The sequence below is a fragment of the Guyanagaster necrorhizus genome, assembly GCF_019112545.1.
Source record: "Guyanagaster necrorhizus MCA 3950 unplaced genomic scaffold BT62scaffold_35, whole genome shotgun sequence".
In the NCBI taxonomy this organism is placed as follows: Eukaryota; Fungi; Basidiomycota; class Agaricomycetes; order Agaricales; family Physalacriaceae; genus Guyanagaster; species Guyanagaster necrorhizus.
In genome coordinates, this window is record NW_025064914.1 from 116580 (window position 1) to 131414 (window position 14835).

The window sequence follows — 14835 nt, forward strand, 5'->3', positions numbered from 1 at the left end:
GTGGACAGTTATGCTGCGCAATTCAGGGTTTCTTGTCTTTGTTGATTTGGGTTCGTAGACGGGGTGTAATCGCAAGTTGTTTAGTTCAGTTCAGTTGGGTGTGAATCCATCCTTATCATTACATGAACATAAGTAAAAAAAACAAAATTAGTTCCTAAAATGCAGATTTTATCTCATCAATACGATACCCCCATCTCCTTCCCGACCTCCTTCAGACACTGCCGCGCCAGATCCCGCGCGTCCAAATGCACAGTTGCATTCCCGTTCCCGTTCATCATGCCCGCTCCCGCTACCGTTGCCGTTGCCATTGGAGAAACCGAAACCATCCAAGCCGACGGCGTCCTCCGCGGTATCGACGCAATCTCGCACAGCACCCCATAGAAATGGAACAGGTGCGCTACCGATGAGCGTTTGACCGCATCCGCGATGAGCAGCGATGGCGTCAGGGATGCATCCAACGCTGTGTACATCAATCATGACATCATCAACACGGTTGCCAAAAAACACACACAAAAGAAAAAAGGCATACCAGGCTGATCGACACAGTTCCCCGAGGGATCTTCCGACAGGGCGGCCCACAAGGACCCGGACCACAGCTTGAGCTCTACCATCTTTCGCAGCACGTATAGTAGTTCGTCCTCACGAGCTCTGCGGCTTTCATTAGATTAATCCATATAAATGGTAAACCCGCTTTGTGTTACGAACCTAGGGAACGGCAGGTTTCCACGCAGTGCCTCGTCTGCGACATATCCGACCAACGTCGTTCGACACCGGTTCAGAAGAGACGGCAGACTGAGCGCTGCGAGGCGCTTTCTCGCACGCTCTTGGTCTGAGATGAACGGAGGTGAGTAATGGCCCCGACCAAGGCACAAATTAATCACCTTTGGTAGTATTAGAGCATACCAGGAAGAGCAGATCGAAACACCAATAAGAGAACCGTTCTCTCGGTAACAAGAACCCTGAATCAGTACTCCCCTGGCCAACACTGACGTCGACGAATTCCGCAGTGTTTGGCGATACAGTCTTCACCGCCCCCTCTGGACTTGGACTCGGACTGCGAGGTGACGTGGGCCCCACATCCGATTCATACAGCAGACTTCCACGGTGCAGGATCTTGGCGAGCTGAGAAACAAGCGAATCAGGCAGTCGGCGATCACCGAAATGCGGCACCACGTCGATTTCGAGAGCGGCGACAAGGGCAAGATCAAAGTTCTCCTCCGCCTCCTGGACGTCCAAAGGAAACTCCTCGGCTGGTGAGCTAGCAGTGCAAGAATGAGAACAAGGATAGGATATACAAAGAGAACTCACCAGTCGGCAAGAATCCCCCCTCGGAAGACATCGATGACTTGTCTCCAAATGCCCTCGATGCGCTCATCAGGGATATCTACAACAGCTCCTGTGTCAAAAGTCAGAATCACCGCTACTGTCGCAAATTATACCCACCTGAACTCAAGGCGTTGATTTGGTGCGAGAGCTCTTTGACGATCCGCAAGAAACATGTTGTACCAGTCTTCCACAGCGGCAGGTCTTTCCCAAACTTTGATGCCGGTGGACAGTCGTATTTCAGTTTGATGGGTATGGAATACGCCTGGAACAGAACATTAGCCAACCAACGCATTCCATTCCCTGGGAGCACGTACAGATAACACGGCCTCAAGTGTCCCGTCAACGTAAATATCCACCAGGTCCTTATACTTGGTAAACAGTTCGACAAGCATTGGCATCGTCCGCTTTGATAGTGCTATGTACGTGATCCGTTTCTGGGGTATCTGACTTCCACTGCTCATTTGTACATCAAAGGCAGCAAGAAAGGCGAGCGTGGCGAACTCGGACAGATCCCGCATGATGAGAGATGGGGATCCCATAACGGACAGGTCGATGGCGCTTATCGTTTCCATCACCACAGACTTTTTGAAAGAAGGTCAGATGATAATGTCCTGCAAGAATTGCAATAACTTCACCTACCTGAAGCGGAGGAAGAGCGTCAATGTCTGGTCTATAGTCAGGTGAACTAGGATAGGTCAAAACGCCTGTATGATTGATTCATTGAGCATTTGAAAAAAAAAAAAGGGACAAAACCACAATCACATCACCTTTGAGGATCCCCATGAGTCTAGTGATGCGATCCAACGGCCATTCAGTACCACTCGCCACACGACTGACAGCGCGAGTAGACTGTATAACATCCACGAAAGCCACCAGACTCTCCTGCGTGAATGGCTTTGGTGGTGGTCCTCCCTCCGTGAAGGATTTAGGAGGCGATTGCGAACCAGCTCTCTGCAAAACAGCCTCGCCGATAGCGTCAATGGATTGCCAGACACGTTCCCATACTTCAGACACCCGTTCCTTGACTTCAGAAGGTGCAGACGACGATGCCTTCAAGGCTTTCTCGAGACACCGTAGCGCCGGCGCGCTGATCGTCCGATGATCAACGAGCACAGATTCCTGTATGTGGTTCACAAAGACATTCCATGCATCTCCAAGTGACTCCAAGTGTAGTATCTTCGACGCTAAAAAGTCGTGGAAGATCGACCCAATGGATTGAAGGGCAAGGACCTTGGACGCATCCCAGGCTTGGTCAGAAGAAGAAACACCCTCTTCATCAGACGAATGCTGCCGAAGCTCCTCCGACAGAGAATCCAACAACGGGAAGGTGACCTTCCAGATGCACTGGTCCCACGTTTCGAGGCTCAGCGTACCTCCGTACAGCTGCATTGTCCTAAACAACGTTTGAATGGCACCATCCCGTACTTCGGGTCGAGAATCGGTGCATAGACCCAATACCTCGAGAAGAAGGAACATCCAAAGCGCACTATATTCCGGTTCCTTCTCCGCGTGCTTTCGTTTCGACTGTATCGCATCTGAAACACTCCAAAGCAGACTAGCAGCAGCAGTGAGCGCGATATTCGTGTCCGACTGTTTTCCGAACTGTCCGAGAGTACTGATGCACAGGCGTAGATGATCAGGAGACAGAGCTGTGACGGAATCGCAAACAAGCGTGAGGGATTGAAAAGCGATCTTGATCAGCGCATTGTTACTCTTCTCCGACGCCATGCCCAAACCCAGTGGCAGCGGTTTTGATCTTGCCGTTGGCGACGATGCGGCACTTAACGCTGACACCGAGTCTATCGACGATGACCGGCCAATTGGAGGAGGTTTGCATACGCTCCCCAGCATAGAGAAGATCGTCTCCCAGCCCACCACCAGTGTATGTCCCGACGATTGAAGGATCTGGTGAAGAGTCTCGAGACCCATCTTCCGAATCTCTACACTAGTCGAAGAATGAGAAGCGGGGGTGGAGTAGTCGGGCATGACTTGTTGAGACAGCACATCTAGGACACGTTTTTGCACCGGCGCCTGCAGCTCGCCCGTCGCACTTAGATTCCGTGGTACCGTCTCGAGAATATCATCAAGAACGCGAGCTGCTTGTATGCGGATAGCTTGAGGTGCAAACTGAAGTCGGATGATAGACAAAAGATGGCGTGTGGTCTTATCCCAAGCAACATCGGGGGAGCGATATATCAGTCGATGGATGTTGAGCCTCGAAATACCACCCAGCTTGCCTATTCCAAAGTCGCCAGAACGCTGTTGGACGTATATCAGCCGTCAAACACGAACAAATCATTGAAGGGCGACTTACCAACGAGCGGGGTATGTGGATCCCGCTGATTCTTCTTCGGCTGGAAGCATCCAGAACCGGCGACAGTCCAACACTGCTCAACTCTTCCACGCTATCGGTCTCTAACATGATATTCCCTCCATCTGACTGCATATCAACCATCTCCGCACTTAGCCTGCACAAAGCATCAATGAAATACTTGAACGCAACATCATCCAAGTTTTTGGAGGCATCGAACAGCCTTTGGATGCCACTTTGCAGAGTTTCTGAATCCAAATCACTCAATATAGGGTGGCGAGGAGGCACAGGGTGTGTTACTGGCTGTGTTCCCGACACTGACATCGATCGACTGGCCTGTGCGTGTCCGAACGGATGCCTTTTGCTCGGCGTTCCCTGCGGTCCACCCTTCCACGTCAAGACATACTCAGCATTCTGCAATACCTCAAGAATCTGGAACCAGCTTCCACCAAGACTCCCCGCGAGAAACATCGCGCTCGAGAGGAGTACCTTTAAGCACGCCAGGTTCCTTTCGGACAGACCTGGAGGTCCAGTGGGACCCGTGAAACCTAAATTCTCCGATAGCGATCCGCTTGCCGTGCGTGGTGTCTGGACATCGGTGTACGTGTCAAGGCTGGATACGACACGCGAAGGAACAGCAAACTTCGACAAGCTGGTAAAGAAAGCGTCCCGTGAAGTTGTCAGACCAAGCATTCCAGATACATTGGTGACTGCTTGATAGCTCGCTAGCACGTCCGCAAATATCTCGTCCGAGAGGTTAGTAGAGATGACGAAGGATAACGCCGCTAGCAAAGCAGGCCACCCACTCTCTATAATGTCGCGGACGATGTGGAGATGCTTAGTATTGATGTCGTCCGCCGGTAGCACGGACAGATCTAGAGCTGGGGGAGCCCGGTTCACAGCTTCTCCTGCTGCACGCGGTTTTTGTATGACGATGGAGGTGTACAATGGACCGGTAAAAGAGGCGAATCCTTCACAAAGTGATACCAAGCATTGGATGCCCAACAGGTAAATGTACGATTCTGGTATTGGGGGAGAATCTGCTTTGTCCAATTGATCGATACTGCAACCAAACGGAGTAAGCTTACGAGAAGACTGATGATGGTTGGTGGGAATCATACCATTGCAGCTTCATTGCAGATCCTTGAAGACTTAGACCTCCACTCGCACCCATCATGCCAACAACGCCTGACACGGTAGCGCTTGCGATGGCTGCCATGCCTCCCATATCCAAGCTATACCCCGAGCTGGATGCGGACAAGGATCCAGAGTCCGAATGTACCCCAACCCCCGACATTTGGGTACCCACACCCAGCAATGCCGGTTTCTCCGTTACTAGGCGATTCAAGGCAGATATCAACGACGTGAACACTTTAGATCCTGCTCCTTGCGCGTCATAGCGATCCCAAACATTCCGTATGAGCTCTGCGTCACTGCAGAGCCCACGCATAATCTCCATCGCGAGGACGCGCATCCATTGAGGCGCTTCTGGATCGTCGGTTATGATCTTGATGAAAAGCGTGAGAAAAACTTCGGACTCCGTTTTCAATTCCAGAGAAAATTGTTTCAAAAGGAGAAAAATAACTCGGGTGCACCGAAGGGTTAGAGGAAATATCGGCCGTTCCGAGATAGCTTTGAGGAGTAGTGGACAGAGGTGGTGACGGAGCAAAAGGGTCATTTCTGCGTGGCGTCGGAACAGGTCGTGATAATTTGTGAGTACACTTTCGATCAGCTCCAGTGCAAAGGTCTTGTGAAGGAAATCCAGCTTGAGGAAATGCGGCTTTTCCGCGTTCGCGAGGAGACAGAGATCCTCAAACACCGCAAACGCGTCATGCGCAGAGGGGCCGAGAGTTTTCGTGGTACCGTCTGGCAGCTTCACTTCTGACATCTCGTCCGCGGGCACGTCATCTTTCCTATCTTCATCCACCATTTTGTCGACGACAAACATCACGAGCTGCCGAAGCGTTGCTGCTGCCGTGGATGATACCACCGCTATTTTCGATTCTTGAAGTTTGAAGCATAATAGCAGCGCCTACATAAAAGTCGCTCAATGCCACCCGTAGAGTAAACTGAACACATACGTCACCGAGCATTGGCCCGTGCACAGCAGGGAAGTTGGTAATGAGCGACAGCAGTGTCTGTAGTATTCGAAGTTGAATGTCGACCCCTTGGCTGATGGCGTCACTCATGGTCGTTATGATGAGGGCGACCGCAGACTGTGGTACGGCTTTCAAGGCTATCAGGCGCTGCAGGGATCCCAAGGATATGGCGACGACCTTTGCATTCTTTGTCGCGCATCCCATAAAGACGGGTCGCAGTAGGTCGTCCGACTGAGGTCCATCTACTGTACCATAAGTTATATCCAGGTTTCCAGAGATATTCACGCGCACCTGAAGCCAAGCTCGCCGTCGCCTGTTCCGGCGATGCTCGTAATATTGCGAGAGATTTTTCTGCAGCCTTCCCATTGTACATGTCAGCCTCCACCTAGATCATCCAACAAGACCGGTATGGATATGCACCTCACGGATATCCGGATGCTTCCTTCTCGTCTCACTGGCTAGAGACTACGGCAATGGATATCAGACAAGAGGAAATTCTTGACATTACGAAGCACAGACCTGAAGTTCAGTAACAAGGAAGGCTAGCGAACTCATGGCTGGCCGCCCTGCGCGTCACACTGGCGGCAGCGGTCGATTGTAGATGGGAAAGGGACACGATAGTAGTGGTCAAGGACCGAGGTAAAGTTATCGCACAGCCACCACGTTGCTACATAATCAATCTTATCTCATTACAATCACGTGGTCGATCTGAACGGTTTCCAAAAAGGTTTTTCGGGGCTTGGGCTTCTCGTTCTTTCTTCGTGACCCCAGCATCACTTCAAGAAATCTACAATGATTATATGTCTGACTGGGTCACAGAGTGGCAAAATGGGTATTGTGCAGGATACTGTACACTGAATAACACATGCACCATTGACTGGCTACAAGCCTTTCTTTGTGGCATTTGTTGACACTGCAAATGTTTTCCCATCAACAAATCAGGACACTGCAGCTCCAGCTGGTGGAGCTCAGAATGGGTGGTTCTATATTTGACAGGCTCAGACTTGTGTACTGATGAACAGAATACCAAGTATGACATGAAAATATAACTTTGAAGGAGTTCAAGTCCTTGATTGGCCTCTCAACCAGTGATTCCAACCCTCTTGAACCTATACATGTCAAGTCCAGAAATGCCACCTGACAAGGATGGCATTATGTCAAAGTGTATGTGAATGGTTGTAATCTCCCTCACGCTTATATCAGCTCGCCGCTCCATGCCATATCCCAAGTATGTCACCATTGCTTGCAAGTTTGCACAAGTATTCATATATATTTCAAAAGACATTATCATAAGGGCAATTGAGATTACCAGTGGTATCCCCAGTCTCTGAACTGAGATTGCTCAGCGACCGACCGGCCTTGGAACATCTCCACCAACGTCCCCATCCCTCGCACCCAACACAAACATCAAATCCTTCCTCCCAAACATATACGCCGCCTCAATCGCCGTCGGCTTCCCCGCTCTCGGATCAGCTCCAGCCTCAACCAGCACCTTCACCGTATCCCCGTAACCCTTAAACACCGCCCCAGCAACTATACTCTGCCCGCGATCATTCATGCGATTGGGATCAGCCCCGAGTGATATGAGCTCCTTGGCAAGTGCGTGGTGCCCAGCATACGCAGCGAGCATGAGGAGGGTATTTCCCTCGGGATTGGTGAGGTTGGGAGGTAATCCCGCTTTTACGGCTGGGACGAGGACGGCGGAGTCGCCATTTCTGGCAGCGTCGAACATACGATGGGCAAATTCGATGGTCGCGGGAGGAAGAGACATGTAGGATGATGTCATCGGGTCATGGGGGAGAATTATTTCTTTTTTGCTTCCGATCACGTGGGCGTTCCATACGAATTCTTTTTCCTCTCAATATCCGTGCTTCCGTTACAGGATAGACCATTTTTGTATACATTACCTATTTACTGTACGTATTTTATAACTATGATATGATTGTACCATAATCCAACCAAATCCGAGTTGTCTGTTTTGCATAGAGCAGGGAAGAAAGCGAGGAGCAAGACGAGCGAGGAAGGGGTATGGTATCTTAAAGCGATGGGAATATAGGTAAGTGGGTTATATGTAATAATATATCCAGCGAAAAGCAGTTAGATGGTATGTATATGAAGAGTCCCCCCATTCATCAACCCCCCCTCACGATGATACTCTCCAGACGGACGTACTCCCACACGATGCTCGCGTACCCCAAAAATGAATCAAAATCAGGATCAGCAACCCTCGCGAGCCCGATCTGCGCTAGATCCAAATCAGGCATCTGCTCCGTGGTGGACGCAGACGACGGCGATGGCGACGGCGACGACGACGGGGGCGCAAGCGCCGCCATCTCGGGCGGGTACACGATAGGCAGCGCCGATATCGGCGTCAGCGCCATCGTCCCCGTGGGCGTCGTAGGCGTCGAGATCATCGGCACCGGCGAGTTCGGATACATATACGCGTTCGTCCCTCGGTTCAAAAAATAATTATCCTCCTCCTCGTCCTCTTCCATGACGATCGACGTGCCTAAAGTCGTACCGCTCCGGAGCACGTTCCGAATGGTCGGTACCTGCATCTGCGGCCCGCCAGCACTGCTGCTGACGTTGGTCCGCGCCCAGACACCGCCGCTCTCGGTCCAGCGTCGAGCGAACACTTTCCGCGTGTCCTCCTCGAACGACGAGGTCCCCACAGCGGGGGGATATGGCGAACCTGCCCTAGACCCAGTTCGGTTGTCATTTTCCTTGCCCCATACCCATTTTGCGACGAGCGCAACGCCGACGGCCGCCCGCCCAGGGAATCCGCGAGCAGGGGCGTTCCGGTGGGGAGAGATTTGTGCCGAGTCAATCTTGGGGGGGGGTCGTAAGCATCCTAACTGCTCACGTTAGAGGATAACGTACCTGGCTCAAGCACACATAAACGGGTTTCCCAAAGACATCGCACACCAAATTGGCTATGCTGGGGAAGTTTGCCGCCGCTCCAGTACAGAGAATGCGAGAAGGGAGGTGTGGGTACGAAGTCTGGTACAGATCGAAGGGTATTGGAGATGGTAGCTGCACTTGGCCGGGCGGCAGTGGTGGTTTGGGCGGTAATTTGACCTCTCCAAACACTCCCAAAGCGACAGCACGGCCCCATCGTACTCGCATTCCCATCACTTGGGACTCAACGAGACATCGGGGATTGGCACGAAGGTCGCGGAATTCGTTGACCTTGATACCGGTTTCAAATCTGTGCACACCTTTGCTGTGGGTGAACGGAGGCGTGTCTGGCTGTAAGTGCCAGAAAGAGAACAACTTGTCGTCAAGACTGCAAAAGAAAAGTTAGTTAGATCTAAGAACAATCCATTACGGAGACACCTCGGTGGGAGCGGCTCTTTCGTGGGAAGGAAAACGAGCCGTGATTTCCACATTCATTTCGGGTGATCTGAAACAAAATGAAAAACACACGCTCGCGTGTTCATTTCGTTCTTCGGAACATAGGAAAAGAAAGTGTTGTCAAGGTCCGGTTTTTCCTGTGTAAAAAAACACAGCTCCCATCGAGGTGCAGGTACTCACCCTATTGAACCGCCAGGAGGCACGATGGCAACAAGTCTGTCAAATGCGCTCCAGCTCTTGGTGTACATATCACGGGCGAGAGCACGCGATAAATCTCCATTTCTACGAGAACATCAGGGATGTACAAAACGGGTACCGAGCATGCGTACCGGCTGCTCAACATCACGATGTATTTTTTCTTGTCTCCGGGTTCTTGGTACGGATGAGGAACGATATTGTATATCGGCGACGGGATGTACGTGTGGGCCCGAGCCATCAATGTATCCGTGGGACCAAAAGAAAGGACAGCATCTGACTGGGAAGGACAAACAGAAATAAAGGTCGAGAGTGTATCGGATGTGAACGGTGTGAGAATAGTTTCTAGGGAGAAGAAAAATAAGTGTTTTTAACTGCAGAAAAGGACGAATTAAAGTACCAGGATCAAAGCCGTATCTGTCAACCAGATACCGCGACACGTATCCCGCCTTTCTGCCGCCGCCGTTGACGTCAACGTCACCTAGCCAACCACGGACCCGACGGCCCTCCTCCCTGCTCCCGCCGACGATATCCAGCACGCCCTCATCCCAGACACCACTCTGCACGTTCCACATCCCACTAAGGCAGGCCTCAGCCTCGCCAATGCCCGCCCACTTGCCACCAACGAGACTCTCGAGAAACTTACTAGCCACCTGCACCCTCCCCGTCCGCACCCAGACCTCCTTGCCCCACATCTCCCGCACTCGGAACATCTGCGCCGCGAGCATCGAGGCATTTCCTCCCGCACTGATCCCGACGCGTCGCGCCATCGCATCCGCCCCTCCCAGCGTGCTCTCAATCGCCAGCGCATGGGGGTGCGACGAGATATCCTGCGACGTCGGCGTCTGCGGCAGCGAGAACGAGGCCGCCGGGAAGTGCGCAGGCAGTGATAACCCTGGATCCAAGGACGAAAGCGCAGGCAGCGGTGTCGATTTCCACCACACAAGCGCCTGCTGGGCACAGCCCGATATTGCCTTGATATCCTTGATTTTGTACGACGACGCTAGCTTGGCGAGCAGAATATCTGTAACACGTGAACAGCACAATTTGCTTCCGTTGGTGGGGGGGAAAGATGGAGTGGATACATACCTAAGGCCTTTACCCACATCTCTACCGGGGTTGTGTACGCCTCGCCAGGCGTCGTAAATATGCCCCCCTGCGTCTGGTACTCGCTGAGTTCCGTGTCAAAGTCGACTCGCTCGACGCCAACAAGTTCTTGCTTTTCATCGAGAATACATGCTCGGAGTTGGTCGGTCGCGAGTTCGAGCCCCAGAAAGTGTGTGGCCATCGTACGGTGTCGTGAAAGAGGCGGAGATGTGCGTCGTTACTTTTTTAGCTGCTGCCGTGTGAAGCATGAAGAGAAGATTAGCTAAGCGTGATGGGCCCATGGAATTCGCCGTAGTAGCCGTTCTATTGGGCCTGACTTGCCATCTTTGATCTATTTGTTCAAGCGCCCTTCAGGGTCTTCCGGCAGCTTCAGAGGCTTGCTGGCAGAGGGATAGTTGAAAATAATCTTTTAACTTGTTTCCTTCCCAAAGTTCCCTCGCAATGAAAATACTCTCTTTTGTCGTTTACGAGAATTACGTGTAAAACTTGATGAACCAGCGTGGAGACGCCTTCGGGAACAAATTCAAGCGATTTTGTTGGATAGATGGACAATGGACACACCAACATCCATCACGAACATCAGCTAAACGCGGTCTTCTCGAAAGCCCGTCATGAGACTGGACCCTTCACTTAATGAAATGGAACAAAGGTTCCATAAATATGACCACTTACGATATCCGGCTGAGGTAGAGCAAATATCTACAATCCGTCGAGTATTAGACAGAATCAACAACGGAACGAAAATCGGCATACTGATTGCAGAGGCCTCGGTGATGGCTTGCCGAAGGCTGAGAATTTCATAAACCTTCATGAAGATCAGCCAAAATGAAATGGGTAGTGCGTGTGGTGGCGAACGCCACTCGGCATGTAATATTGACGGCCAATCGGGGAGGAATCTGGATTCGACAGAAACGGAAACTTGACTGTAAACCTACAAAGTTCCTGGTGTAAGCTCTTGCCGGGAGGTGTAGGAAGCAATGACGAGAAGGTAGTGAAGAGCAAAGGAGGGGCCAGAAAGAGCGGCGATGGCTGTTGTTTGAGCGAAATTTCACAAAGCTCTGCTTGGCATACAACTCCGCATCTACGATTCAGGGAACTAGAAACATAGCCAGCCTTCGGGTCGAACTAGTGTGAACGGCCCTAGATTACCCGGCGGCTGGGGAAGCACTAGGGCAGCGATCGATGATCACTTATTTACCCTGCATGCCCATCTCGCCAGACGGGTCAGTCGGACAGCATACGAGTGACCGCAAGAAACGAAAAGGAGCACAGCAGGCCTCGAGACAATGGAGAAAAAGCCGCCAACAACCCCTGCGACAGGGCTTAGCCTGAACAGTGAACAGTCCCCTATAAGTTAAAGTGGAGGTTGGAACTGAGTGGATGTCGCCGTCTCTACAGCATGCCCATCTTGTCGTGTAGCATGATGATGATAATGAAAAGATCAGTCTAACGAAAATCATGGTAAGAAAGAGGACATCATCGTAAACTGTACGTAGAAAGGGAACCTGAACGCAGAGTAACCAGGAACACACTAGACGAGACATTATTCGGTTTATCAATGGTCGCGTTTCAACCACATCTAAGCGACCGCAGTAAGGTTGGTGCTCCAAGTCAGGTGGGGAAGACGCACAGGCACAGCTACGGAGCCAGACGCCTGGGTAAGGAGGCTAATTGGATAGCTAGCAGCGCGCAGTTACGAGCTCACTTGAAGTCAAGACAGCATGATATCAGTCAGACAGGGAAGTAACTCGGGTATGAGACTTGGAAGAGGCTAGCGCGACGCTCGAGGGAACATTGCGTCTACAAGAAAGTGATGATAACGATTCTGCGGACAGAAAAAGATCTAGATTGGCAAAGCAAAGTCAAGGTTGGACGCACCATCAACTGCATCAAGGTATGGACATATGCGTCCGGCAATTCTTGGACATGGTTAACGAGTTTTGACGGTATTCGAGGCCACATTTTCACTAGTATATCTCTAGTAGGAGCCATATGTTCGTATTGCTGGTCAATAAATCGACTTTGGTACAGTCATCGTGGTGCAGGTCAAAGGATGGGGTAAATTAGAATGGATCGTTGACAGAACTGGACCTCGTGATCATATTCACACGCCACAGACGTGTCGCGCCCGCAATCCACCCAGATGCAAATTCTCGTGTAATGCGACTTACTACCTAGGATCGCTTCTAAAGCCAATCTCTCTTAGCCGTACGACGACTTCCTTGCTTGAGCTAGACCATGATAATCCTCCGTTCTAATAAGTATCTACCTGCAATGTCTCCGGATAGATATATCCTTTCGCATCATGCTACATATATACTTACTTAACCAGCGCTTCCGAGAAAACCAGGTTCAGAATACTGACAGATACATGCTAAACTGTGTAAAGAATAAGATCAACGCAGGTTCGTTACATTTTCTATGGAATAATCAACAAACAAGAGCCTCTTTCACACCTGAAACTGGGGCTCATTCCAACAAAGCCATCCGCATGACCAGATTAATGACCACCGTTCCTAGTGGGCACTCGCCACGCCCCACCCCCTCCATTTTACTTTTCCATTGAGGATATACCCAGCGGTCCCACGAAAGTTGTCGACCAAGTACTTCACCTCCCTATCAAGTATTTCGGGGTATCTAAACACGATCATCATAGTCAGGGCGAAAATCTAGTAATGAACATGTATTTCACATACTGGCCAGTAAAACTTGGAGAAGACTTCGGCGACGATGTTGCTCGGCGTCAACTGCGAACGAATGTTTTCGAGCGCCACTTTTTTTTAAGGCTGTCAAGGTCTGCCTGATGTGAAAAATCAGCAGAAGCACCGTTTTTTACGAACTGAGGTACTAGCCAAACCTTTGCAGCCAAGTGATACATTGACTTTGGCGAGCATGCATCCTTAGTCGCTGTTCGTCTTCTGTCTCTTTGATCTGGTTGTCTTTTACGAGAGGCCCTAGTTCTGAAGCAGTGATCACTGTGCCTTCTCGCTCCACCTATCGTTCGAATCCCATCTTGGCCAAGAAAAGGGCGGCCCAAACTGAACGCTCCTTCTCATTCTCCCCTTCATAACGACCCTTTTCCCTTTTACGGACTAAAGCGTCTCGGTACTCTTTCCATCACTTCGTTGTCTTAGAAATAGTCGACCCTTTGACTTGGACCACAATGCCCTTTGTCCGCGTTTCAACAACGTCCGAGCCTAACAATGGTCCCGAATCTGACTCGTTCCAAATTGAAATAATTTAAGCATCTCGTTCGGAGAGAAAGGTCATTCTTCATCTTGTCTACCTAGTCTCAACTTTCCACTCCATTGACACCTTGTGCTACTCATATCATGGGCGTGAGAGGGCGTCGTTCTCTCAGGGCTTCATTTCATGACTTGGACGTCGTTTCACAGACCGTCGCTTCCTCCAGCCGCCCATATACCTGCGACAAATGCACCAGAGTATTTACCAAGACGGGCGACTTGAAAAACCATAAGCCGCTCCATTGGACGAAGGAAGAACGGGAAAAAGTGTATGTCTTATTTCTACCTTCACTGACACGGAAAATGAATTTCTCTGCCACAGAATGTACAAATGCCCCAAGTGTCCGCGAATAATGCTACGGAGATCCGAGTTGCGACATCATATTAACCGGAGTCAGTAAGTCCTTGTTTAAGCGCTACTAGTCACTCAGCATGCTTATCGCTATTGTCTCAGCAAGAAGATAGTCTGCAGCGAGGTTAACTGTACTTTCACAACGACGAGGCCGGCGAGTATGAGATGGCACAAAACGAGCCACTGCAATGCACCAGATCTCTGCGTCGAACGCCAGTGCACACCGACCAGTAATGACCTTGGCAGTGGCACCGTGTTACCGCCACGTATGTTTCCCGCTACTCCCCAGCATCAGTTATCCCCGGACCCTTCGACGAGCGCTACTACTTGTGGCTCTGTGTTTGGATGTTCAAATTCCTCCTCTACTCCCAATCATACAACACTGTGTCCATCTTCATATCTTCCAACACTTTCCAATACCCCCCTGCCGTGCTCTTCAGCTTCTCTGCTCCAACTCCCAGCAGAACTGTTTATAGTGGGTCCGAGGAAATACCGGCTGCCTCCGATCATTGATGCATATTAATTTGACGGGGTTCCATCTTCAACCCATGCTGTTTTTTGGTACAAGGTAACAGACAGGTTTGGTTCGCCCTGGACCTTGTTGGTATGACGGTGAGGGCTGTGTGCAACGCTGACGCTGCTGAGATTTCAAGGTCCTGGACCTTTGTTCCTTCCCTTGCTCACGAAGGATAACATATGGAACACACGACGTCGTGATATCGTCCATATCAGTGACAATTGGCGAGGATATTGTTGGATTAGCAAGCAGGAGCTCCGTCGTATCCCGCCGGCCAAGCTCGATACCCCTTTATGTCGGGATGGACTATATATATTGAATACGGTCTG

General features: G+C 50.8%; 6 protein-coding genes across 6 annotated transcripts; 1 reads left to right on the top strand and 5 right to left on the bottom strand.

The window, feature by feature from the left end:
* Positions 1-176: 176 nt before the first annotated feature.
* Positions 177-6291, bottom strand: BT62DRAFT_1042286 (uncharacterized protein; the record flags this gene model as incomplete). The annotated part of the gene is made up of 15 exons (XM_043178441.1): positions 177-460; positions 530-648; positions 706-829; positions 882-1258; positions 1309-1384; positions 1444-1588; positions 1641-1907; positions 1966-2030; positions 2094-3585; positions 3641-4700; positions 4759-5669; positions 5719-5981; positions 6028-6094; positions 6157-6201; positions 6256-6291. 15 exons carry the CDS (start codon positions 6289-6291, stop codon positions 177-179), a joined length of 5331 nt encoding a protein of 1776 aa, XP_043035205.1.
* A 645-nt stretch (positions 6292-6936) lies between these two features.
* Positions 6937-7516, bottom strand: BT62DRAFT_955529 (ankyrin). The gene has a single exon (XM_043188342.1). It carries the CDS (start codon positions 7505-7507, stop codon positions 7079-7081), a length of 429 nt encoding a protein of 142 aa, XP_043035206.1. The 5' UTR covers positions 7508-7516; the 3' UTR covers positions 6937-7078.
* A 352-nt stretch (positions 7517-7868) lies between these two features.
* On the bottom strand, positions 7869-10729 carry BT62DRAFT_1042287 (uncharacterized protein; the record flags this gene model as incomplete). The annotated part of the gene is made up of 7 exons (XM_043178442.1): positions 10375-10729; positions 9686-10309; positions 9420-9630; positions 9271-9372; positions 9065-9139; positions 8617-9022; positions 7869-8564 (listed from the first exon to the last, which is right to left on the bottom strand). The coding sequence occupies exons 1-7, from the start codon at positions 10571-10573 to the stop codon at positions 7869-7871; spliced, it is 2313 nt and encodes a 770-aa protein (XP_043035207.1). The 5' UTR covers positions 10574-10729.
* A 664-nt stretch (positions 10730-11393) lies between these two features.
* Positions 11394-12071, bottom strand: BT62DRAFT_471523 (uncharacterized protein). Its single transcript, XM_043181059.1, has one exon. It carries the CDS (start codon positions 11934-11936, stop codon positions 11583-11585), a length of 354 nt encoding a protein of 117 aa, XP_043035208.1. The 5' UTR covers positions 11937-12071; the 3' UTR covers positions 11394-11582.
* A 52-nt stretch (positions 12072-12123) lies between these two features.
* Positions 12124-13270, bottom strand: BT62DRAFT_923129 (uncharacterized protein; the record flags this gene model as incomplete). The annotated part of the gene is made up of 7 exons (XM_043184474.1): positions 12124-12192; positions 12271-12412; positions 12564-12623; positions 12717-12766; positions 12948-13061; positions 13089-13165; positions 13219-13270. The coding sequence occupies 7 exons, from the start codon at positions 13268-13270 to the stop codon at positions 12124-12126; spliced, it is 564 nt and encodes a 187-aa protein (XP_043035209.1).
* A 454-nt stretch (positions 13271-13724) lies between these two features.
* BT62DRAFT_1079877 (uncharacterized protein) lies at positions 13725-14512 on the top strand (the record flags this gene model as incomplete). Its single annotated transcript, XM_043179536.1, has 3 exons — positions 13725-13906; positions 13960-14034; positions 14092-14512. The coding sequence occupies 3 exons, from the start codon at positions 13725-13727 to the stop codon at positions 14510-14512; spliced, it is 678 nt and encodes a 225-aa protein (XP_043035210.1).
* Positions 14513-14835: the final 323 nt, after the last annotated feature.